General features: G+C 39.6%; 1 protein-coding gene across 6 annotated transcripts in view; it reads right to left on the reverse strand.

The window, feature by feature from the left end:
- Window positions 1-26276, reverse strand: part of LOC140475997 (amyloid beta precursor protein binding family B member 2-like) — a 268491-nt gene that overhangs the window by 91848 nt on the left and 150367 nt on the right. For 4 of the 6 annotated variants that reach the window (XM_072567911.1, XM_072567903.1, XM_072567929.1 and 1 more), the window contains 4 exons: window positions 13869-14074; window positions 9308-9367; window positions 1915-2000; window positions 1745-1805 (listed from right to left, as the gene is read on the reverse strand). In XM_072567911.1, the coding sequence (XP_072424012.1) occupies window positions 1745-1805; window positions 1915-2000; window positions 9308-9367; window positions 13869-14074 (413 nt within the window). The remainder of the gene's footprint in view (window positions 1-1744; window positions 1806-1914; window positions 2001-9307; window positions 9368-13868; window positions 14075-26276) is intronic. The other 2 variants (XM_072567920.1, XM_072567917.1) reach the window with 1 other exon arrangement.

The raw sequence follows: 26276 nt of genomic DNA on the forward strand, positions 1-26276 counted from the left end.
AATCAGTAAGAACAGGCGACAACACCTCCTCCACCATAATCCTCAACACCAGTGCTCCACAAGGCTGTGTACTCAGTCCCCTATTATACTCCTTATACACACACGCGCACACACACACGACTAAGTTCCGCCCCAACTCCATGTACAAGTTTGCTGATGACAGCAGCTGAAAATGTGTTGCTGGAAAAGCACAGTAGGTCAGGCAGCATCCAAGGAACAGGAGAATTGACGTTTCAGGCATGACCCCTTCTTCAGGAATCCTGAAGAAGGGCTCATGCCTGAAACGTTGATTCTCCTGCTCCTTGGATGCTGCCTGATCTGCTGCGCTTTTCCAGCAACACATTTTCAGCTCTGATCTCCAGCATCTGCAGTCCTCACTTTCTCCTGCTGATGACAGCACCATTGTAGGTTGGATCTCAAACAACAAGACTAAATGCAGGAAAGAGATCGAGTGCTTAGCAGCATGGTATAAAGACAACAATCTCTGCATCAAAGTCAGCAAAATGTAGGAGCTGCTCATTGACTTCAAGAAGTGGAGTGGAGGGCATGCCACTGTCTGCATCAATGGTCTGAGGTGGAGATGCTCGAGGGCATCAAGTTCCTGTGAACGATGATCACCAACACTCTGTCCTGCTCCACCCACACCAACATGATGGCCAAGAAAGTACAACACCATTTCTACTTCCAAAGGAGGCTAAGGAAATTCAGTATGTCCTCAAAGACTCTTACACCATATTGATGCACCATAGAAAGCATCCTGGCTGGATGTATCATGCCATGGTAATGGCAACTGCTCTTCCCAAGACCGCAAGAAACTACAGAGAGTTGTGAACACAGCCCAGTCTATCATGCAAACCAGCCTTCCATCGACTGACTGCATCTATACTTCCCACTGCTTTGGGAAAGCAATAAAAAAAACCCTCCCCAACTCAGTTATACTCTCTTCCACCAGGCAGAAGATACAAATGTTTGAATACACATACTAACAGATTCAAGAGCAACTTCTATCCCAATGTTACTAAGACTTTTGAATGGAGCTCTCAAGTGTTAATGCTGATCTCTCTCTTTCTCTCTCTCTCTGCACTTTCTCTGGGGCTATAACACTATATTCTGCACTCTATTCCGCTACCCTGATGCACTTTGTATGTTTTAATCTGCCCGAGAGCATGCAAAACACTCTCAGTACATGTGACAACAATAAATCAATTAATCAAGAACCATGTAACTCACATTGCCATGGATCTGGTCTTTGAAAGGCAAAGGCTCTATAACATCCCGAAAAAAAACATAAGACAAGTTAAGTGTGTCAGGATCTAAGTGAAGGAGTGCAGCTCTGGACCGGAAAATACAAAGAGGAATGTGTGTGTGTGAATCTGTGCTTGAATTAAAATGGCCAAATTCAAAGGGAGTTTATAAAACTGTAGTTTTCCATCACTAACCTTTTAGGTATGCTGCAAGAAATTAGAGATGGTATTCCCATGCTGCAGTATATTCATGCATTAGCAGATAAAGAAATCTACATGGGGTTACACACATTGGCAGAAAATAACAGAAATTCCTAAACAGTACAATGACACAGTTTCAAATACACAACACAGTTGTTCTTTTTCTAAAAAGATCAAACTGTAAAATCTTTTGCAATCATTGTGGTTACAACTTATTTTTAAATACTGAAATGTAATTCAATCACATGCACAAACTCTGACATCATAATGTGTCACGGATGAAAACCAACACTACTGACCTTAGCCTCTGGGTCACTGTTGATAGTACAGGAACCATCCTCCTCAGCCTGTGGTACTGTTCTGTGGAGGCAATTAAAAGTATTGATACTTAAACAGAAAACAATGCAAAAAAGATACTATTATACTGCAAATTTCATTGGATCAATACTTTTAAAGGATCATCCCTTACCTCAGTTTTAGAGAAGCATAGCGAAGAGTTGCTCCCTCAAACTCTTTCAGACTTGGGTCTGGATTTACAGTGGCAGCATGGAGATCCTATGAGAAAAGAACTCCCTCTTAATTTTAGGAAATTTCCAATACAGTCCTGAGTCATTTGAAAAGCATTACTGTATCTTTAACACTTTCGTATTAGCTGTACACATACTAAGAACAAAGTGATTTGTCTTGGAACAGAAGCCTTTTCACAATTATGGCATTCAAATATCATCAACAAGAACTTACACCAAGTATGGCATGTATCAAATCAGAAAGGCATCTCCTAGTGAACTAGGAGATTTCCTTTTTCAGTCTTCTACATCAACTATCCTTCTGACTTCTCTAAATGAGACTACTAACTTAGTGCCAAATAATTGTTGGTTTCATGCTATTGACTCATGATTACTGGGCGCATATAGATCCTCATCTTTTCAGCTTTGTTTTGATAATCAATAATGATAGGTGACTTCAAATGTATCAAGAGTCTGAATTGGATTCCAGTCTGAATTGCAGTAATGCAAGAGTAGTCTAACGACATACTGTGCTACATACTGACAAGTTCCCAGCTCAGAGTGAAAAGGCGCTACTTCATTATGTGGTTTTCAAAGAAAAATAGATAGAATCATTAAAGAGCTCTAAATCAAGAATCGAACCAACTAAACCAGCCTCTGGTGGTCATGGATTTACAAAGCAAGGCTTCTTACAACTTTGGCATTAATTGGCATATCTCACAAAGGGAGTCTGCAAGGCTGGCGAATGTGAGAAACAGCACAATTCACACTGATGCAACTGGGATATTTTTCCTCAGCTTGCAGTCAATCCATCCTGCTGCGACAGATATTGTGCCTTGTCCAGACCGAGTACACCAGTGTCAAGATTAATGCTGAACAGTTGAGGGTTAGGAAAGAGGCATACGCTAAGTGCTAAGACAGAAGAGGAGTGCATGGCAAAGACAGTGAATGAAGAGACAAGAAGGTAAGCCAAAAAACAATTAAGAAGGCAAATAACTATGAAATTAAATTATCCAGGAATATAATTCAGAACAGTAAGACATTTTAAGGCACATCAATAAAAAATGAAGGCTCTGATGGGAATAGGACCATTAAGGGACAGACACAGTACTAGTAGGTAAAAACAGAGGGAAAACAGATATATTAAACAATTATTTCACTTTAGTATTTGCCAGGGAGGTAGAACAGGTAGATTTGACATTTAATGATGTGACGATAAATGCGATAAATGCATTTCAATAATAGAGAGGATGTATTGAATAAATTAAACAAACTCAAAGGGCAAAGCTCCAAGTATGAATAGATTGCATCCTGGTATTTTAAAGGAATCTCGATAAGATTTTGCAGATGCATTACTACTTTTAAAATTCATTAATGGCATAAGGGCTTTGCTGGCTAGGCCAGCATTTATTACCCATCTCTAATTGCTCAGAGAGCAATTAAGAATCAACCACATTGCTGCGAGTTTAGAGTCACATGTCAGCCAGACCAGATTAGGATGGCAATTTCCTTCCTTAAAGAAATTATACTTAATAGTTTGTAAGAAAAGTCTGCAATGCCTAAAAGACTGGTGGATAGATAATTTAATTCCTATAGTTGAGAAAGATTTCATTCATTAATCAGAATGAGGATGACTCTTCCACTCTTAGGGTGAGTCTGTACAGGCCAACGTGGCCCACAAGGTGTGTTACACCTGGGGCAGACGGTGGTCACGGGAAGGGGTGGGTGGGGCATTGGTGTGCCAGCGTTTTCCTTTCACTGTTTTCACCTGGTTTCCCCTTTTTCCGATGGCAAATTTCAAGGTGCTCATCGTCTTCCCGGATGGTGGTCCTCCACTTTGGACAGTGTTGGACCAGTGATTCCCACAGGCGGTAGCACTTTACCAGTGAGGCCTTGAGGGGATCACTGAAGTGTTTCCTCTGTCCACCTGGGGCCCTTTCAAAGCTGGATGTTAAGAAATGAGGATGGGGTGGTGGTGGTGGTGGTGGGGGTGGGGGTGGGGGTGGAGGGGGGGGTGGGGGTGGGGGTGGAGGGGGGGGGTAGTGGGGGGGTAGCGAGGTCGAAGTACATCAAGGGAATTATAGAGCAGTCAGCTTACCAATAATAGTCGGAAAAATCATGGAATCCCAACTTAAGAAGAAAGCAGAAGAACATTTAGAAATGATAAATAGAATAATAGTTATGAAGAAAATCCTGCTCGATCGACCTTTTAAATATTTGAAGGAAGTAGAAATAGAGCCAACAGTGGTAATGCAGTAGATGTAATTTATCTGGATTTTTAATACATTGCTGTTTGACAATATCCACCATAACAGACTTATGAATAAGACAGAAAATGTGGATTCCAGTGATAAATAGTAGAATGGATTGCTGGATGACTTCGTTACAGAAAGCAGACAATGGGAATAAAGAGTACTTATTCACAGAGACAGAAGTTGGGAAGTCATGCTGGGACTTCTGCTGTATACAACTTACATTTTGGATTTTGGAATTAAAAAAACAATTTCTTAATATTTGGTGATAACACTAAATTGGGGGAATGGTCAATACTGAAGAAAACTGCAAATTACCACAGGACATTCAAAGCTTTCAGAATAAGTAAATGGCAAATGAAGTTCAAAGCACAAATTTGAGGCAACACATTTTGATAGCAAGAATAGGGAAGGTATTTGTTACTTGGAAGGTAGAAGTCTGCGATGAAGTGGAGAAACAAAAGGGATCTAGGAGCACAAGTAGACCAAGCACTACAAGTTTTTCCACAGGTTTGAAAGGTTAAAAAAATAGTATTGGCCTTTATTCTAGAGGGACAGAATTTAAAAGGGAGGAGAGTTGTGTGAAGCCTTTATTAACCTTGTTTAGTTTGTCCTTAGATAATAGTGTGCAGTTCAGATCACTATAAATAATAAGTACAGATATTGGGGAGAGTGGAAAGAATATTTCTTGAATACCACCAGAAATGTCAAAATATATCTTGAAATGCTGGGTTCTTATCTTTGAAAAGGCTGAGGATTGGACTAAAATAGGAATTATAACGTTTTGAAAGATCTGGATAGAAAGAAAATATTTTCACTTGTGGGGAAGGATATAATTAGAGGCCATGAATACAGGATGTACAGAACTCACAACCATGGAGTATTTTTATTCGTCAAAGGATGCAGGTGTCACTGGTTGGGCCAGCATTTACCGCCCAATTTCAATTGTCCTGGAGAGGTGCTGTTGAATCGGTGCCCTTGGGTGTAGGTACAAGGGTGCCCAAGATTTTGACAGTGCTAGTGAAGGAATGCTGTCATATTTATAAGTCATGATGATGAGTGGCTTGGAGGGGAACCTGCCTCTGCTGCCCTTTTAGGTGCTAGAGATCTTAGGTTTGGAATATAATGTAGAAGCAGCCTTGGTGAATTACTATTGTGCATCTTGTACACGGTCCATGCTTTGCCACTGTGCTGGGAGTGGAAGTTGAAGGTAATAAATGGGGTACTAATCAAGCAGGTAGTTGAATAGCATAGATGTAAGGAGAATTTAGACAATAAAATGAGGGATAAAGGAATAGATTGTTACAATGATGGACTTAGAAGAGGTAGGAGTTGGCTCAAGGGGAGCATACACATCAGTATGGTCAGGTTGAGTCAAATGGCCTGACCCTGTGCTTTATATTCTACATAATTTGGAGACAAAATAATCAATTTCTCCAAAATACGTAAAATGTTATTTTTTTTCTGTGGAGTGGTCTGTGGAGTGGACTAAACAAGAGCAGCTTCAGGAAATTAATCATGTCCTACCACTTGTGATTAGTATAAAGCTCACCTCCTCAAAGGAAGTATAAAATATATATATGGCACTGACCTTTATACCTTCTCCAGGCTTTAGTAGACAGAAACATAAGTAACTAGAAATCAGCACTGCAAACACTAAAGTTTTGTGTATCCCCTTGAACTCCAAGGGACATGGAGTAGGCCATTGAACCTCCTCTGCCATTCAATACAACCCATGATTGATCATTCAGTTCAGCTTCCTTTTACTACACTATTGCCATGTTCCTCTATATCGTTGGTATTTGGTATGCTATTCATCTCAACCATAAATATATTTAATGACTGAGCCTTCTGCAGGAGATAATTCCAGAGATTCACACCAATGAGTAAAACAAAAAATTCTCCTCATCTTGGTCCTGTGTGGCTTGCCCCTTTGTTTTGACATTGTGTCCCCTGGTTGTAGGGTCTCGTTCATTTTGGTAGATATAATTAAAAGGTGAAAAATTGCAGCATGCTGCTGTGCAGAGGGACCTGGGTGCTCTTGTGCATGAACCACAAAACGTTAATTTGCAGGTACAACAGGTAAGTGGAATATTGTCCTTAATTGCTAAAGGGATGGAGTTTAAAAACAGGGAGGTCATGCTGCAGCTGTATAGGGTACTGGTGATGCCACACCTGGAGTACTGTGTGCACTATTGAACTCCTTACTTGAAAAAGGATGGGGGTGAGGGGGTTGCAGTGCAGAGGAGTACAAGCTGTACAGAGCAGATTCACTGAGAACAGATTCACAGATTCCAGAGCTGAGAGGATTGACTTACATGGAGAGATTGAGTAGACTGGGACTATACTCATTGGAAATTAGAAGAATGAGGGGTGACCTTATTTAAACATATAAAATTATGAAGGAAATAGATGAGACAGAAGTAGGAATGTTGTTTCCACTGCTGGGATAAACAAGAACAAGGCGCATGGCCTTAAAATAAGGGGGAGCAGATTTAGGACTGAATTCAGAAGGAACTTCTTCTCCCAAAGGATTGTGAACCTGTGGAATCCCCTGCCCAGTGAAGCAGTTGAGACCACCTTGTGAATGTTTTTAAGGAAAAGCTAGATAGATTTTTGAACAATAAAGGAAAAAGGGTTATGGTGAGTGGGCAGGTAAATGGAGCTGAGTCCATGAAAAGATCAGCCATGATCTTATTGAATGGCAGAGCAGGCTCGAGGGGCCAGATGGCCTACTCTTGCTCCGAGTTCCTATGTTCTTATGTCAACAAGGGAAATATCTTACCTGCATCTACCCTGTCTATCCTTTTAAGTATTTTGTGGGTTCCAAAGAGATCAAAACTCTAAAGAATAGAAGCCCAGTTTGCTCAACAGTGATATCTCTTCAGTGATAGTCCTCCCAACCAATGATCAAGCCTGCTGAATCTCTAATGGACTTCCTCTATGATAATCTTATCCTTTCTAAGGCAAAGGCACCAAAATTGCGCATAGTAATCTAAATGTGGTCTAACCAAGCTCTCGTACAATTTAAGCAAAACTTCACTATTGCTGTACTCAAATCTTCTTCCATTAAAAGACAACAAACTGCTAGTCTTCCTAACTGCCCTTTGCACCTATATGTTAAGGGTTAAGATTTAATGACAAGGACACCCATGTTCCTTTGTACCATCTACACTTCCTAAATTATTTCTGATCTCTTCTCACTTAATAAATACTCTGCATATCTGTTTTTCTTGCAAAGTGAATAGTCTCACATTTTTCCACATTACATTGTGGCTGCCATGTTCCTGCTAATCATCAAGTCTGTCCAAATCAATTTGAAGCCGCTGCATCTTCCTCACAGCACACATTTGCACCTAGCTTTATGTCATCTGCAAACTTCGAAATAATACATTGGGTGTCCACCTCTAAGCAAGTGTTATTATATTGTGAACAGGTTGGACCCTATGTATTGATCCTTATTGTACCTTACTCTTCACAGCCCATCAACATGAGAAGGATAAGTCCCATTTGCTTTTACAACACAACTTCTTATTCATGCTGATTTCCTTCAACTCCTCATTCTCCCTAATTCATTGAATTTCCAAATCCTTGGAGAATTCTTGTACCTTTCACCATGAGGACAGATACATTTAGCTACTCAGCTATTTCCATTATAAACTTTCCTGACACTGTCTGTAATTTATCTTGGCCAATTGTAGTTTACGTGAAACAAATGGAGTAGAATTCTGAAACTACAAAAAGAATCCACACCATACTGCTATTCATTAACTCAATTAGTTTGAACATGAGTCAGCAATATTTTGAAGTTTTGAAGTTAACATATCGAGGCCGAAAGTTATGTTCATTATTTTGGTAACTTAGGATCTCAGTACAAATCATCTAGCTGTAAAATTTACTTCATATTTATTTTGTATTGTCTCATGAATAGATTTTCTCATTTCTTCTTGAGTTTCAATCTCAGGGCTGAATTTAAAGCAGACCCTGAGGGACAGGGACACACATACACACACACACACACACACACACATACACACACACACACACACACACACACACACACACACATACACACATACACACACACACACACACACACACACACACATACACACACACACACACACACACATACACACACACACACATACACACATACACACACACACACACACACACACATACACACACACACACACACACACACACATACACACACACACACACACACACATACACACACACACACATACACACATACACACACACACACACACACACACATACACACACACACACACACACACACACATACACACACACACACACACACACACATACACACACACACACACACACACACACACATACACACACACACACACACACATACACACATACACACACACACACACACACACATACACACACACACACATACACACACACACATACACACACACACACACACACACATACACACATACACACACACACACACACACACACACACACACATACACACACACACACACACACACACACACACACACACACACACACACACACACACACACACAAAGACAACTTCAACTTATTTCAAACACCAACTGGGGATTAACACTTAGGCATCAAGCCATTTTTATTTGAAACTTTTGTCACAGCACACATCCGTGAAAAAGGTTAATTTTTTTAAATTTAACATGGTGCTGTTCTTCTAATGCCTACTGTGAAAAGCCTATGAGCAAGTCACAAAACACTAATATTTGTAGGACTGGTTTGCCTATTCAAGGCACAGCAAGATGCCAACTTCATCGCAATGAACCAAGTGAACTGCACGACATAAATTAGAAGAGGCTGAAAGATTTTTGTATCACATATTATTTCATATCCATGCATTTAAACATGTGAAAGTTTGAAAACTTTCAAATCCTACCCTAAGAAAAGCATTTTTATTAGAGCAACACTTCAGTGCTGTGTCATGCGATTTTTATCTGTTGATTAGAACATATACTCAACTTTGTTTTCGAAATTAAGCTTTATTAGAATTAAATCAATCTTTGTTAAACACAGACTCTCTCATTACTATTCACAAAATACTTGCCTTCCAAATGTCACTATTAATCTTTCCACCATTCAGCACAGCAAAATCAGTCCACGGTTTCTAGATAGACAATTAATCACAGAGGAAGAAACATATATGCACAAAAACAGAAAAAGGACAAGGTTAGTACAATAAAGCAGTTAGTGGGTCAGCTTCTAAAAGCTACAGGAACAATTCTATGACAAACTTCTAATTTGAATTGGTTAACAATTTATCATGTTTCAATCCCACAAAAACTCTGAACCAAACACACATGTACAACAGAGACAAATATGAACAATAAAAGAAAACAAAAGACTTGTACTTATACCTTGTCATGTCTCTTAGAAAGATCTTACAGTGCTTCACACAAAGTGCAGCCCTGTCATTACACAGGCTGATGAGGTTATAAAGAAAATGTGTCAGCAATGGGTTAAAAGTAAGATGTGGTACCAATGGAGTTAAACAGACAGATGTGGTATCTCTGCTGCATATAGCAAGATCCACCAAACAGCAATGACGTGAATTACTGGTTAGTCAGTTTTTATTGTTAGCGGGGTTTGAGAAGATTTGTAGCTCAGGTTGAGGTTCTGGATGTAGGTTTGCTCGCTGAGCTGGAAGGTTCGTTTTCAGATGTTTCATCACCGTACTAGGTAACATCTTCAGTGAGCCTCCGGATGAAGCACTGGTGGAATAGCCCGCTTTCTATTTGTCTGTTTGGGTTTCCTTGGGTTGGTGATGCCATTTCCTGTGGTGAAGTCATTTCTGGTTCTTTTTCTCAGGGGATGGTAAATGGGATTCAAGACAATGTGTTTGTTGATAGCGTTCCAGTTGGAATGCCACGCTTCTAGGAATTCTCGTGCATGTCTCTGTTTGGCTTGTCCTAGGATGGATGTGTTGTCCCAGTCAAAGTAGTGGCCTTCCTCATCCGTATGTAAGGATACTATTGAGAGAGGGCCATGTCTTTTTGTGACTAGTTGATGTTCATGTATCCTGATGACTAGTTTTCTGCCTGTTTGTCCAATGTAGTGTTTATTACAGTTCTTGCAGGGTATTTTGTAAATCACATTAATTTTGTTTGTTGTCTGTAGAGGCTTTTTCAAGTTCATTAGCTGCTTCTTGGCATCATGGTAACCCACAAACCCACCAACATACTAAAACAATGAAAAGCTAATGAACTTGAAAGATCCTATATGGACAACAAGCAAAACTAATGTCAAATACAAAACACCTTGCAAGAACTATAACAAACACTACTTTGGACAAACAGGCAGAAAATTAGCCACCAGGATACATGAACATCAACTAGTCACAAAAAGACATGACCCACTCTCACTAGTATCCCTACATGCAGATGAGGAAGGACACCACTTTGACTGGGACAACACATCCATCCTAGGACAAGCCAAACAGAGACACGTGCAACAATTTCTAAAAGCATGACATTCCAACTGGAACTCTATCAACAAATATATTGACTTGGATCCCATTTTCCACTCCTGAGAAAAAGAACAGGAAATTACATCACCACAGGAAATGACATCACCAACCCAAGGAAACCAACACATAAATAGAAAGCGGGCTCTACCATGAGTGCTTTATCCGGATGCGCACTGAAGATGCTACCTAGTATCGTGACGAAACATCTGAAAGTGAACCTCCCAGCTCAGCTAGCAAACCTACATCCTGGTTTTTATTGTATTGGTTGAAGGAGAAATACTTGCCAGCAAGCCAATGCCAGGTCATTTACTGGGTTAAAAAGTAATTAAGGCTTAATAACAGGCACAGGGTAACAATGTATGATTGTACCCATTGAAAACAAAAAGGCAGTACTCAAATACTGTACTCCCTACTTCTTGCTACAATTGTGCTGAGCAGTCTAGCATTAAACATCGCTGCAATTAGCTGGAACATGGAATCAGGACAAGTGGCAGGGATATTATTAAGATTCAAGACCTAGCAAAAATTGTCCATAAGCCCTGAAAAGCAGCTATGAAGTGTCAAACCATATAAATACAAAATTAGGTAAGCAAGCAATAACAAGAGTGCTTCAGTGATGGATTTTAGCTTCCACATAGATTGGGATAGCAGACAAGTACGTGATGCAAAGGAGGTGAATTCTTGAGTGTCTGCAGGTTAGTTTTCTGGAGCAATGTGTCCAAGAGTCAATGAGGCAGTATATCCTATTAGATAAGATGATCTGCGGTGGGTATTCAAACATTAATTTAATGTTTTGTTTTAATTTGTTCATTGGGTGTGGGTGATGTTGGCTAGGCCAGCATCTAAAAGCTTCAAACCACCTTGAAACCCAGTAGCAGTGCAATTTTTTAGCCAAAGCAAAATACTCTAGGCACTCAAATGAAGCCAAGCCTAATATAGTAGCAACATCAGAACATATATTATGAATTCTAGTCGCATTTGCAAAGAACTGCTTTCCCTTTGGTGCCTTTATCCTGAAATGTTTGCAGCATAACAAACATTTCAGTGATGTCTCTATGACCATTACTGCAGCAAGAAATTCTGACAAGATCAAGTACCCCATGTGACTGAAATCCAGTCCTGAAAACCACCTAGCCATGCAGCTCTAGTCTTTTTGGTAAATATCTGTGGGATCAATGAGGAAGATATCACTGAGTTGAGATTAAATCAAGGAAGGTGAGAAAAGATCTTCTTTTATACTGCTAGCTAACTTACTCTCATATCACCTTCTCCCCCCTTATTGCTTTATTAATTGTCATCTGCTGGTTTACAAAGGCTTCCCAATCCCCAGGCTTCCCATTAATCTTCACTACATCGGATGTTTTTCCTTTCACTTTTATGCTGTCCCTGACTTCCCTGTCAGCCATAGTTGCCTTGTCCTCCCCTCAATATGTTTCTTCTTTCATGGGATGACTTTCTGGTGTGCCTTCCGAATCACTCCAGAAACCCCTGTCATTGCTCCTCCATCACTCTCCCTGCCAGGCTCCCTTTCCAATCAACTCTGGCCAGCTCCTCTCTCATGTCTTTGCAGTTGACTCACCTGTAGCACTGTTACATCCGATTCCAACTTCTCCCTTTCAAACTGCAGAGTGAAGTCTATCCTATTATGGTCACTGCCTCCTTGGGGTTCCTTCAGCTTAAGTTCTTTAATCAAGTCTGCCTCATTACACATTGCCAATTCCAGAATTGCCTGCTTCCTCATGGGCTCTACCACAAGCTGCTCCAAAAGGAAATCTTGCACACATTCCATAAATTTCTTTCCTAGACTTGCATTACCAACCTGATTTTCACAATCCGTGCACATTCATGTCCCCCATAGTTACTGTCTTACATTCGTTCATCCTTCACAGTAGATTACTAGAAATCCCCCCAGATGAGGACAGGAAGAAGAACTGGTGGCAGCTACCTACCTCAACAGGAGGTTGGTATCCAGACTTTTATTTGCTCTTTGAACAATGCACTTCTCGTTTCACTGACCAATAGGCTGCAGGTTCAAACCAGATATGGTGCAGGCCCTTCTCCCAAGCTCTTAACTTAGGGCTGCAGCAGGATGAGGCTTTTAAGTAGCCATTCATTGGTCATTTAGGGGCCTGAATCAAGTCCATGGCTGGATGGACTCAACCAATGTTTCCCCTACTACTGTTAAGGGTAGGGCTGGGCGAGCTGCCATATGTCCCCGTGCCCTGTTTTATTAAACCATCTGCCTGTTTGGCCAATGCAGGTCACCCATAAAATCTAGCCCTATGTTGCCCCATCTCAAGGGCACAAACTTATTCAAAAAATGTTAGTCAATAAGCGATTACAAATACACAAATAAATGAGTGCGATTTGAAATAGTGTGCAGAAGAAATCTCTTTGCATACAAGTAGTAGAAGCTGAGATAAAATCCGTGTTGAATATTCAAGGCTTTATCAGATATGATAGATAAGGATAAAGGAGTACTATTGTTAAGCGTGTTTAAAATGATTTACTCATGTACAAGATCAATATATCGACTGATATATGTATATATATATATATATGTATATGTATATATGCATGAGATGCACAATATGTAACAGTTGTGAATAAAGTTCAAATGGTCTTTTGAACATATTATGCCAGTACAAAGCCTAAGCAAGTGGCAGAAGATACATTTATGTGTTATTAATCTGCATTAATGGTAACAACTCTCAGAGAAAACATCCACACAACAGAATAAAACATGTTCACTTAGGTTAACCAGAAAAACCTAAAATTGAATTGTTCATGAACTATAAATTTGGTGGCTATGTTTTTGAACTACGATTGAGCTATATTTATTGATCAAACATAAATTTACATTTTTGTTTTTAAAAAAATCAAACAGATAGCACCTCAGTGGGGAAGTAGACAAACACCGGTCATCTGCAGCACCTGTTGGCCAATTATTGCAAAGGCAAAGTTCAGAAAACAAGTCACCCTTTCAACCAGAGTCCGCATGTGTGAAGATCAGAAATGGTAGGAAATGGAGAGAAGGATAATTTGAACAAAACAAATTGCCTTACCCTTCGACGGTTGATTTTGGATATGCTAACAAAAAAAATCATAAAAATCAAAAGTGGAAGCACCCAAAAGGTGTTACCTCATTTTCTGGAGTTGGAGAAGGAGTAATGGAACTCAATGATTCTTTCTGTATGTCTGAAGCCTCGGCTGATGCGGATACTGGCCGCTCCCATTGGGTGGTGCCTGTTGGTATATGCCAATAATAGATGCCAGCCACATCATTGATCTTCTTCCAACCTGGTGGGAGATCAGGGTCAGTCTGAAATGACTGGTCACTCCATAGGTCTGTTGGGAAATAAGGTTGAAAAAAATAAACAAATTAAAACATTGATTCGAGCCATTTTGAATTGTTAAAACAAATCCAAGTTTAGAGACTAATTAGTGTCAAATAGGTTTCTATCTGGATTCTAGGAATACAAATCATCATTTTCAGATGTTAATTTTCAGTTGATTCCAAACATATAAAAAGACAAGACAGCAATAATTTGAAAATAAATCCTCATCCTATAAAATGACATAACCAACTAACCCCACAGCCAGCTCCATTCTGTTAGTCTGCTTGAGGAGTCATAATATCCTTTAATTGTTTTTGATCCCCATTATAAATGGCATTAGTGTTGCTGACTGACTCTCCCTTCAAGCCATTTTTTTCAAGATTAATATGAGAAAGCAAACCATGACATTGTAAGCTAAGTTTCAAACAATATCTTATTGTCTTAACTGCAGACTTCTGCTCCTTCAACTGTCTCCAGTGCTGCAGCACTCTTCTTTATGTATGTCTGGGTTCAGATTAAATCATGCTCTTCACAATGACCATGCAAATTCTATGCTACTTGCCCAACATTCATTACTTTGTTCACATACAACGGATCCTTGGGGGCTCCAAAGCATTGGATTTAAAATGCTCAAATCCCTTCAAGATTTTGTTGCAGTCTTTCTCTGTAATCTTCACAAATCTTGTACCTTCTCCCCAGTCTGTTCTTCTAAGTGTCTGCTCCCTTCCCCGTCCTTCAGCTACTCTTGGACACTCCCTGACCAGACCCCTTAGTATCTTTTGATTACCTCAGTCCCAGCTCTATTGCTATCAATCTTTTAGGTATTCATAATTCTTTTTTCCCCTTTCTCTGAAATGCCTCAAATGTTTCCTGTGTTCAACTTACACATAATGCAAGTTAGCTATTTAGGAACACTGAAATCTCAAAGAACAAAGAAAATTTACAGCCCAGAAACAGGCCCTTCGGACCACCAAGCCTGAGCCGATCCAAGTCTACTGTCTAAAACTGTCGCCCAGTTCCTAAGCATCTGTATCCCTCTGCTCCCCACCTACTCAGGCATCTGTCCAGACACATCTTAAGTGAATCTACTGTGCCTGCCTCTACTACCTCTGCTGGTAGTAGAGGCAGGCACAGTCACTCACCACCCTCTGCGTAAAGTATTTGCCACGTGTATCCCCATTAAACTTTTCACCTAACACCTTGAAAAGTGTGACCTCTCATTACTGAATCCTTCACCCTAGGAAAAAGCTTATCTCTACTCTTTGTTGTTTTTTATTGTTAACACTGAAATCTCCTCCCAAAATGCTTTTTTTTAATTGGAAATGAAATCCTTTTTGAAGGGTAGTCAACTATCATAACGTCAAGAAACATATATTAGCTCTCAAAGAAAGATTCCCCACTAAAAGGGGATATTTTAATTCTTTGAAAAAGTGCATTTGGATAGATAGCAGAGTTTCAAGATAATAATGGTTCGACAACGAAATACCATAATGAATGCCTTGCTAATTATGCAATAGCTGCACTAACTAACTCTCACCTAGGAGTCACTGATGCCCAGTTCAAGGGTCACTCGAGAAACTGAGTCCAAAATTGCCGACATTCCAGTGCAATACTAACGTAGCGCTACTGTCAGAGGTACTGTATTTTGGATGAGAAGTTAAACCGATGTTGTATCTGCCTTTCAGGTGAATGTAGAAGATACTAAGAAAGCAGGACAACAATGGCTGTGTTTCAAAAGCACTTCAAGGTCATGAAAGGCATTTCTTAAATATAAGACTTTATTTTATCGGATTTGAAATTAGTCATTCACTCTGTTCTTTATCAACTTTGGATGATAACAAAAACTCTTTGCAGCTGGCAAATGTTAATGTTCATAACACTGTTAATAATTGTGATAGAATCACAGAATATTTCATTGATGGTTTACAGCTAACTTCCAGAGAAAGAAAATCCTGTTAGATTACAAAGTAAACCTGATACTGGATATATAATTAGTAGAGCTGATTTGAAAACGTTTTGCTTGGGTAATTGCTTGATCATTAGAAGGGAATTGGAAACTTGACTGACAATCCACAGATAGCATTCCAATTTTCAAATATTAATTTTCAAAAGATGAAAGAAAGCTTTTCCCTATTATTTACATAACATCAGCTTGTGAAATTGAAAGGTTTTTTCAAAAGAAGAATTGGTTCCTACCCAATAAACCCACAAATTTTAAGAAGACCGCTGAGCCCGTTTTTGAAATTGAAATTTCTCTGAAAGTCTTTGATCTTGACATTCTTGAAAGACTTAGTTGCATTTGTCATTTTACCGTTCTTTGAGAGGACACATGTCTCATGTGATCTGGAAGGTACAGCCCTTTCAGTTGCTTCACACGACACTGCTAAGAAGGTAAAACACAAAGTAACAGCACTTACTTTGACACTTTGCTACTTGTAAAGTGCACAGTCCCCAGGTTCCCCTTCTTTTGTAATGATTTGGAGATGCCGGAGTTGGACTGGGTTGCACAAAGTTAAAAATCTCACAACACCAGGTTATAGTTCATTTGGTTTATTTGGAAGCTCTAGCTTTTGGAGCACTGCTCCTTCATCAGGTGGTTGTGGAGTAGATCATAGGACACAGATTTATATCAAAAGTTTTCAGTATGATGTAACTGAAATTATATATTGAAAAAGACCTGGATTGTTTATTAAGTCTCTCATCTTTTAGAATGGGCATGTTGGTTTCAGTTCTTTCATATGTAAAAATTCCAGAGCTTTCTTAAAGTTACATTTTCACGTGAACTTTAACAATAGGTACCATGTTGGCCCAGATAATGCACTGAAGGAGTGAAGTGCCCTGTGTGAGGCTGTCTGTGCCCCAATGTTCAGATTGATTCTCATCTAAAAAAGGGACTTACAGAATCTTACATGGATTCATGCAGTTTTTGAGCAAAAGAATATATAATTCTGCAAGTACAAATTCACCCCACAAACGTGTGTGTGTGTGTGTGTGTGGTCAGATTTTTAACTCTCTTTTGGAATTATCTATTTATTCAGCCTCTTCCTGGCCCAGAATTCAGTCACATTCAGAAAAAAAACCTCAACCTAATTCAAGCTGCCAAAATTAAATACCCTTATCCCATTTTGAAGACAGAAAATATTTAAAGAAAATATTTTGCTTACATTATGTACTCCATTCCACTTGAAACAGCTTTCTCCTTTGCAATTTTGAAAAAAGAAGTTTTGAGTTTTGAAAAACATGGAAGTAAACTGCATTGTTCAACTCCGGAAAAACATTTCTAAATGCCCAGAAGAATATAGCACTGCATATTATGTCGAAATAAGGACAGATGTTGATTCTTTAGTTACTTAACTCTGTTCTTTTAACCTACAAAATATTCTTTTATTCTGACTGTCAAATCAGTGGGTATTTGGATTAGGATCAGCTGGATCTGGAGACTGAAGGGAGATAAAATTAGCAGTGGGTGGGAATAAATCTGAAGACTGATATGTTATGCAAATAAGTTGTTTATGCACTTGTGTGTTCAATTATGCTGCATGTACAAATTAAATCACAGGAGGCAAATCAAATTTCAGTCATAGCAATTAAGGAAATAGACATTCTAGCAAAATGGCATACAATCCTAAATGCTTTACAGGGAGATTCTTCCATCCTTACTACTAACATTATTAACATCTTTCATTTCAAACCAATGCTCACCGAATTTGATGTAAAGCCTCCTGATCAATAAGGACTGTGACTGTCTTAAAAGCAAAGCCCAAAAAATACTATTATTTCTTTATGCAAAAAGATATTTTATAGATAGTCACAGCAGCATAGCACATATGTACCACGTATAGTATACATTCTATCCCTGAACAATTGAGGTCATAAAATCATGAATATGGTTTCTACCAAACACACATTGCCAATTCTACATCACAATGCCATTGAAACAAAAGTCACCCATTGTACCTCATCTGTATATGCCATCTTGTCTCTAAGAGTAGCTTTGGACAAGTTTATACAGCAGTGCTCAATACATATTCATCCCTAATTTCCCCAAAAAGCCAGGAAAACATGTTTACAGCTCAACCAACTGGAGCAACTGCCCTGTCAGTTGAATCAGTGAGACGCTGCTCCTCACATCACATGTGGGCTCTCTCTTGCCTTTGCTGCGGAGAGGTTCAGTCGTGAGCCTATAGACAGCAAACGTGGGAGAGAAATAACCCATAACCAGATGAGCAGTGAGTAGGGTAAGTAAATAACAAAGGAAATAAAGTGAGCGAGCAGTGGGAGGACACGGTCAAGATTGACAATAGACAATAGGTGCAGGAGTAGGCCATTCTGCCCTTCAAGCCTGCACCACCATTTTTCGGCAGGTTGGTGTGGACTTGTTGGACCGAAGGGCCTGTTTCCACATTGTAATGTAATGTAATGTAATCTAATCAATATGATCATGGTTAATCATCCTTAATCAGTATCCTGTTCCTGCCTTATCGCCATAACCCTTGATTCCACAATCCTTGAGAGCTCAATCAAACTCTTTCTTAAATGAATCCAGAGACTGGGCCTCCCCTGCCCTCTGGGGCAGAGCATTCCACACAGCCACCACTCTCTGGGTGAAGAAGTTTCTCCTCATCTCTGTCCTAAGTGGTCTACCCCGTATTTTTAAGCTGTGTCCTCTGGTTCGGCACTCACCCATCAGCGGAAACATGTTTCCTGCCTCCAGAATGTCCAATCCTTTAATAATCTTATACGTCTCAATCAGATCCCCTCTCAGTCTTCTAAACTCAAGGGTATACAAGCCCAGTCACTCCAGTCTTTCAGCATAAGGTAGTCCCGTCATTCCAGGAATTGACCTCGTGAACCTACGCTGCACTCCCTCAATAGCCAGAATGTCTTTCCTCAAATTTGGAGACCGGAACTGCACACAGTACTCCAGGTAAGGTCTCACCAGGGCCCTGTACAGCTGCAGAAGAACCTCTTTGCTTCTATACTCAATCCCTCTTGTTATGAAGGCCAGCATGCTATTAGCCTTCTTCACTACCTGCTGTACCTGCATGCTTACCTTCATTGACTGGTGTACAAGAACACCCAGATCGCTTTGTACTGCCCCTTTACCTAAATTGATTCCATTTGGGTAGTAATCTGCCTTCCTGTTCTTGCCACCAAAGTGGATAACCATACATTTATCCACATTAAAGTGCATCTGACCACTCAACTAACCTGTCCAGGTCACCCTGTAATCTCGTAACATCCTCCTCACATTTCACCCTGCCACCCAGCTTAGTATCATCAGCCAATTTGCTAATGTCATTACTAATACCATCTCCTATATCATTAAGATATATTGTAAGAAGCTGCGGTCCCAGCACTGATCCCTGCGGTACCCCACTCGTCACTGCCTGCCATTCTGAAATGGAGCCGTTTATCACTACTCTTTGTTTCCTGTCAGCCAACCAACTTTCAATCCAAGATAGTACTTTGCCCCCAATACCATGCGCCCTAATTTCTCTCACTAACGTCCTATGTGGGACTTTATCAAAAGCTTTCTGAAAGTCCAGGTACACTACATCTACTGGATCTCCCTCGTCCATCTTCAGAGTTACATCCTCAAAAAATTCCAGAAGATTAGTCAAGCATGGTTTCCCCTTCATAAGTCCATGCTGACTCTGACCTATCCTGTTACTACTATCCAGATGTGTTGTAATTTCATCCTTTATAAAAGACTACAGCATCTTCCCCACCACTGAGGTCAGACTAACTGGTCTATAATTTCCTGCTTTCTCTCTCCCACCTTTCTTAAAAAGTGGTACAACATTAGCCACCCTCCAATCCGCAGGAACTGATCCCAAATCTACCGAACTCTGGAAAATAATCCCCAAGCATCCATGATTTCTCGAGCCACCTCCTTCAGTACCCTGGGATGTAGACCATTTGGCCCTGGGGACTTATCAACCTTCAGACCTAACAATCTCTCCAACACCAATTCCTGGCAAATATAAATTCCCTTAAGTTCAGGTCCTTCAGCCACTGTTACCTCAGGGAGATTGCTTGTGTCTTTGTCAGTGAACACAGATCTGAAGTACCAATTCAATTCTTCTGCCATTTCTTTGTTCCCCGTAATATATTCCCCTGTTTCTGTCTTCAAGGGCCCAATTTTAGTCTTAACCATTTTTTTGCCTTTCACATACCTAAAAAAGGTTTTACTATTCTCCTTTATATTATTGGCCAGTTTATCTTCGTACCTCATTTTTTCTCTGTGTATTTCCTTCTTAGTAATCCTCTGTTGCTCTTTAAAAGCTTCCCAGTCCTCCTTTTTCCTACTCATCTTTGCTATGTTATACTTTTTCCCTTTTAACTTTATATGTTTCTTAACTTCCCTTGTCAGCCATGGCCACCCATGCCTCCTCCTAGGATCTTTCTCCCTTTTTGGAATGAACTGATCCTGCATCTTCTGCATTATACACAGAAATATCCGCCATTGTTCCTCCACTGTCATCCCTGCTAAGGTATTGCACCATTGAACTTTGGCCAGCTCCTCCCTCATAGCTCCATAGTTCCCTTCATTCAACAGAAATATTGTCACTACCGATTGTACCCTCTCCATCTCAAATTGCAGATTGAAACTTATTGCATTATGGTCACTACTTCCCAATGGCTCCTTCACTTCGAGGTCCCTGATCAATTCTGGTTTGTTGTACAATACCAGATTCAGAATTGCCTTCTCCCTGGTATGCTCTAGCACCAGCTGTTCTAAGAATCCATCTCGGAGGCACTCCACAAAGTCTCTTTCTTGAGGTCCAATACCATCCTGATTCTCCCAGTCTACCTGCATGTTGAAATCCCCCATAACAACTGTAGTAACATCTTTGCGACAGGCCAATTTCAGCTCCTGATTCAACTTACATCCGACATCCAGACTACTGTTTGGGGGCCTGTAGATAACTTCCAATTGGGGAACTGTCTGGTCAGGGATTCTTACTGCCAGTTCTAATAAAGTGGGTGTCTGCTGCTCGGAAGGGTAGTGTGGTCCTGCTGCTCGGGAGTGGGGGTGGGGAGGCATCTGCCAGTTCCGGGAATGGGGTTGGTGAGGGAAGGGAGTAAATCATTGACCTGGGTAGGAAGGAGGCAGCAAGAGTGGATGCAAGAGGAAATTGAAAACTGGGATGGGAGAAGGGAACTGCTCTTAAACAAATGAAGTTTTCCACAAACCTCTTTTGAAATAGTCAGGCACACTCCAAAGAAAATCATTTTCCTCCAGTTTTCAAAACAAATAGCACAACGTGCTTTGTACAGACAAGAGTGAAATTTTCCAGTGCCGAGATTTTCAGTGAGGCCTTCCTTCAGTGTGGGATTTGAGTTTCTATAACTAATGGCGATCAAATTTATTGCGGCTTTCTCATACACAAAAATAAGTAACTGAAATGAGTTTTTTCTACTTGGAGAACAACTCCTCAATTTTGACACTAAATATAATTTCTCCCTTTGAAACATGCAGCAAGTGAAGGTGAATAAATATTATACACCTCTGACGTCTTGCAACTTAAGCCCTTAGCAATAGTCATGATTTATTCAGTTCATGGCAGCATAGTGCATAAAATCTTTCACACACCAATATATTTTTCTGATTACAAACTGATTCATGGAGGTAAACAGAAGTGACAGCAATTTTTGCTGTAAATAAAGCTTCAGAATAACACATTGCATTTCCTTATTCTTAACAAATCATTGCAGAATTTTTGCAGCTGACCTCTTGCTAAAATGAATGAACAAAATGGTATTACAGAGCAGCACAGATCTTGCGTCTGCTCCTGGGATTGCAGGCTTAGTTAAAGATTTATTATAGCTTTTTTTACAGTTATGTTTCCTTATGATAAAATTTTTTTCATTTTGTTTCATTCACATTAAAAAAACACAACCCAAAAACATTCTAAGTTTTTTTCAAACAGACTTTTTTTTAAAATGAGCTTTTCGGGGTCTATAACGATTGGTTGACATTATTTTTTATTTTAAATTCAGAAGTTAAAAAAGATGATACATGTTTTAAATTTTTTTTTTACATTGTTAAGGCTGCTTTGTTTTGAAAAACCGATCAGTTTTTTAAAAATAAGGAGTTGTGTTTTCATTTTGGGGACTCATACTCATGTCAACTCTGGAGCTGATATTTTTTCTTCAAATGATGTATGGAAGAGGAGTTGTTTTTCGTTCAGTTAATCAGCTACGTGGTTTATTTTATTTAAATTTTATATATTTGTTTTTTTAATGTTTTCCATTTTAACATTATTTCTGTAGATAATTAAAGTTAATTTATTTTATATATCAGATATTATTGAAAATTTCTTTCTTTCATTCTTCATGTAATTAAGGGCAAATATGAGGTGCCGAGTGAGATGGCTAATAGATTTTAAAAAGTGGTAACGCAGCAGGATCAGTCATATAGATAAGTCACCATCAGCAAAGGTAAGAAGATAGTTCAAAAATCTCTGTTGACTATTCTTCTAGATATTCAGTTTTTGGAACTGTTGAAGGGGGTAGACCCTCTGAGGAAAATGGAAGGGGCAGTCAATTATTGGACACTTAAAATGATTCTTATGTTAGGCAGTGTTTGACAAAATTCAATAGGGTTGTTATGGGGACTGTCCTGTCAGGGACATAGACAGGAGATTCTGTGGCAGTCAGCATAAACTTAGGATGATTGGTTGCTTTCCTGGTGCTAGGATCAAGGACATCTCTAAATGTTTTGAGCATATTGCTCAAGGTGAGATTGAGAAGCCAGAAATTATTTTACACTTTGTTAGGAATGACACTTCTAGGAAAAAGATTAAAGTAGTACAGAGTAAATTTAAGAGGCAGAAGGTTAGGAAATAGAACCTTAAAAATAGTAACTTCTAGTTTACTCCCAATGCCAAATTTAACAAGGGAAGGAACAAAAGGATAAAGGAGATAAATCAATGACTGAAGAGCTGCTGCATTGTTAATGGATTCAGGTCTTTGGACAATTGGAATGCCTTTTGGTATCGAAAAGCCCTGTTCAAAAAGGTTGGGTGTACCCTGAACTGGAAAGGGACCAATATCTAAGCAGGGAGATTCGCTCATTCTATAAAGGGAGACTTTATACTGATAGAGTGGGAGTGGAGGCAATTCTAAATAGCAGGGTAAATGGATTGATGGGGAAGGTTCTGAATATGAAGAGAATATATTAGCTTGAAAAGAAAGACAAGAGAGCATCAGAGTATGTAGTAACTTCAAAGAACTAAATTGTGCTTATTTCAATGCCGGGGTAAAACTGATGAACTCAGGGCATGTTTAAGAACATGGGATTGCGACATCATAACTATTACAGAAACTTGACTGAGAGATGGACAAGACTGGCAATTCAGTGTTCCAGATTTTAGATGTTATCGGAAGGATAGAAAAGGAGGGAAGAAAGTGGGGGGGGGTGGCATTTTTGATTAAGGGACACATTACTGCTGTGTGTATTACTAGAGAAGATATTTTTGGAAAATCAGCCAGTAAAAATATATGGATAGAAATTAGAAATAAGAAAGGAAAGATCACTTTGATGGGATTATACTATAGGTCCCCAATAGTAAGTGGGAAATTGAGAAACAAAAATGTGGGGAGATCTCAGATATATGTAAGCATAATAAGGTTGTAATAATGGGGGATTTTAATTTTCCAAACATTTACTGGGGCTACCATAGTGTTAAAGATTTGGATGGTGAAGAATTTGTGCTGGAAAAGCACAGCCAGTCAGGCAGCATCTGAGGAGCAGGAGAGTCGACATTTCGAGCATAAGCTCTTCATCAGGAATTGATACGTCGACTCTCCTGCTCATCGGATGCTGAATGACCTGCTGTGCTTTTTGCAGCACCACACTTTTTGACTCTGATCTCCAGCATCTGCAGTCCTCACTTTCTCCTCCATGGTGAAGAATTTGTCAAATGTCTTCAAGAAAATTTTCTTCATCAATATGTGGGCGCTCCTACTAAAGAAGGAAGAAAACTAGAATGAGCAAGGACAGACGACTGAAATGAAAATGGAGGAAGACTTTGGGTCTAATGATCATAATTCTATTAGTTTCAAAATAGTTATGGAAAAGGATAAGCCTTCCAAAAAAATTAAAGTTTCTAAATGGAGTAAGGCAAATTTTAATGGTATGAGACTAGTACTTCCAAGAGTTGATTGAAGTAGATTGTTTGCAGGTAAAAGGATAACTGTCAAGTGGGAGGCATTCAACAGTGTCATGACATGAGTTCAGAGACATTATGTTCCTGTTAGAGTGAAAGGTAAGGCTGCTAAAATTAAGGAACAATGGATGAATAAAGATAGTGAGGTTCTAGTCATGAATAAAAGAATTTTAGTTTAGATATAGACAATTGGTTGAACTGAATATCAGTCATATAAAGGGTGTAGGGGCATTCTTAAGAAAGAAATCAGGAAGGCAAAGAGGGGATATGAGATAGCATTGGAAGATAAGGTTAAGGATATTCCAAAGTGATTCTACAAATAAATTAAGAGCAAGAGGGCAACTAGAGAGAGGTTGGGCCTCTTAAAGATCAAGGAGGTCGCCTTTGTGTTGAAGCTCAGGAGATGGGATTAATATTTCGCATCAGTTTTTACTGTGGAGAAAGAAATGGAGTCTAGCGATTGCAGAAAAATCAACTTTGATGTTTTAAAAACACATCAGTTCCAGAAGTAGTAGTTCGGGAGGTCTTAGAGAATGTGAAGATGGATAAATCTGCAGGACCTGATCTAATGTATCTCAGACATTGTGGGAAGTAAGGGAGGAAATTGCGAGACCCCTTGCAGAAATATTTGCATCGTCTATAAGTACAGGTGAGGAACCTGATGACTGGATGTTGTAACGTTGACTGGATGACTGGATGTTGTAACGTTGACTGGATGTTGTTCCCTTGCATAAGAAAGGCTGTAAGGAGAACCTGGAGAACTTTGGATCCGAGAGTCTGACTTCAATTGTGGGTAAATTGTTGGAGGTGATTTTAAAAGATAGGATTTATGGACATTTAGATAGAAAAAAATTAATTAGGGATAGTCAGTATGGTTTTGTGCAAGGAAAATCATGTCTCATAAACTTGATTGAGTTTTTTGAGGAAGCTACCAAAACAATTGATGATGACAGAGCAGCAGACATTGTTTATTTGGATTTTAGTAAAGCCTTTGACAAGGTTCCAGATGGTAGACTAATTAGTAAAGTTAGGTCAGATGGGCTTCAGGGTGAGCTGGTCAGTTGGAAACATAATTGACTTAGCAGCAGGAGACAGAGAGTAATGCTGGAGGATTGCTTTTCTGACTGGAGGCCTGTCACCAGCAGTGTTCCACAGGGATTGTTTTTGGGTCCTCTTTTGTTTGTCATTTATATAAATGATTTGAATGAGAATATAGAAAGCACGGTTAGTAAGATGTGGATGACACCAAAATTGGTGGCATAGTCGACAATGAAGAAGATTTTCTAAGATGACAAAGGGATCCTGATCAAATGGGTCACTGGACTGATGGAGTTCAATCTGGATAAATGTAAGGTAATGCATTTTGATAAAACCAGCAAGGGTGGGGCATATACAATTAATAGAAGGACATTGGGTAGTGTTGTAGAACAGTGAGACCTATGGGTGCAGACAGATAATTCTTTGAAGTTTACATCACATACAGACAGGGGGTTAAAAAGGCATTTGGCATGCTTGCCTTCATTGCTTAGTTCTTTGAATATAGGAGTTGGGAAGTCATTTTGAGGTTATACAGGACATTGGTGAGGCCTCTTCTGGAATACTGTGTTCAGTTCTGCTCGCCCACTTTTAGGAAGGATATTAAGCCGGAGAGGGTTCAGAAGAGATTTACCAGGACGTTACCAGGTGTGAAAAGTTTGAGTTATAACAAAACGCTGGATAGGCTGGGACTTCTTCACTGGAGCATAGTAAGTGGAGAGGCGACCTTATAGAAGCTGATAAAATAATGAGAGGTATAGATAGTGTTAATGGTAGTTGTCTTTTCCCTAGGATGGGGGATTTCAAGACTAGGGGGCACGTTTTTAAGGTGAGAGGAGAGATTTTAAAAAGACATGAGAGGAAAATCTTTTACACAGCGGGTGGGTTGCATATAGAATGAACTTCCTGAGGAAGTGGTGGATATGGGTACAATTACAACGTTTAAAAGACATTTGGATAGGTACATGAATAGGAATGTTTTGGAGGGATATGGGCCAG

Source organism: Chiloscyllium punctatum, chromosome 1, assembly GCF_047496795.1.
Source record: "Chiloscyllium punctatum isolate Juve2018m chromosome 1, sChiPun1.3, whole genome shotgun sequence".
Classification (NCBI taxonomy): Eukaryota; Metazoa; Chordata; class Chondrichthyes; order Orectolobiformes; family Hemiscylliidae; genus Chiloscyllium; species Chiloscyllium punctatum.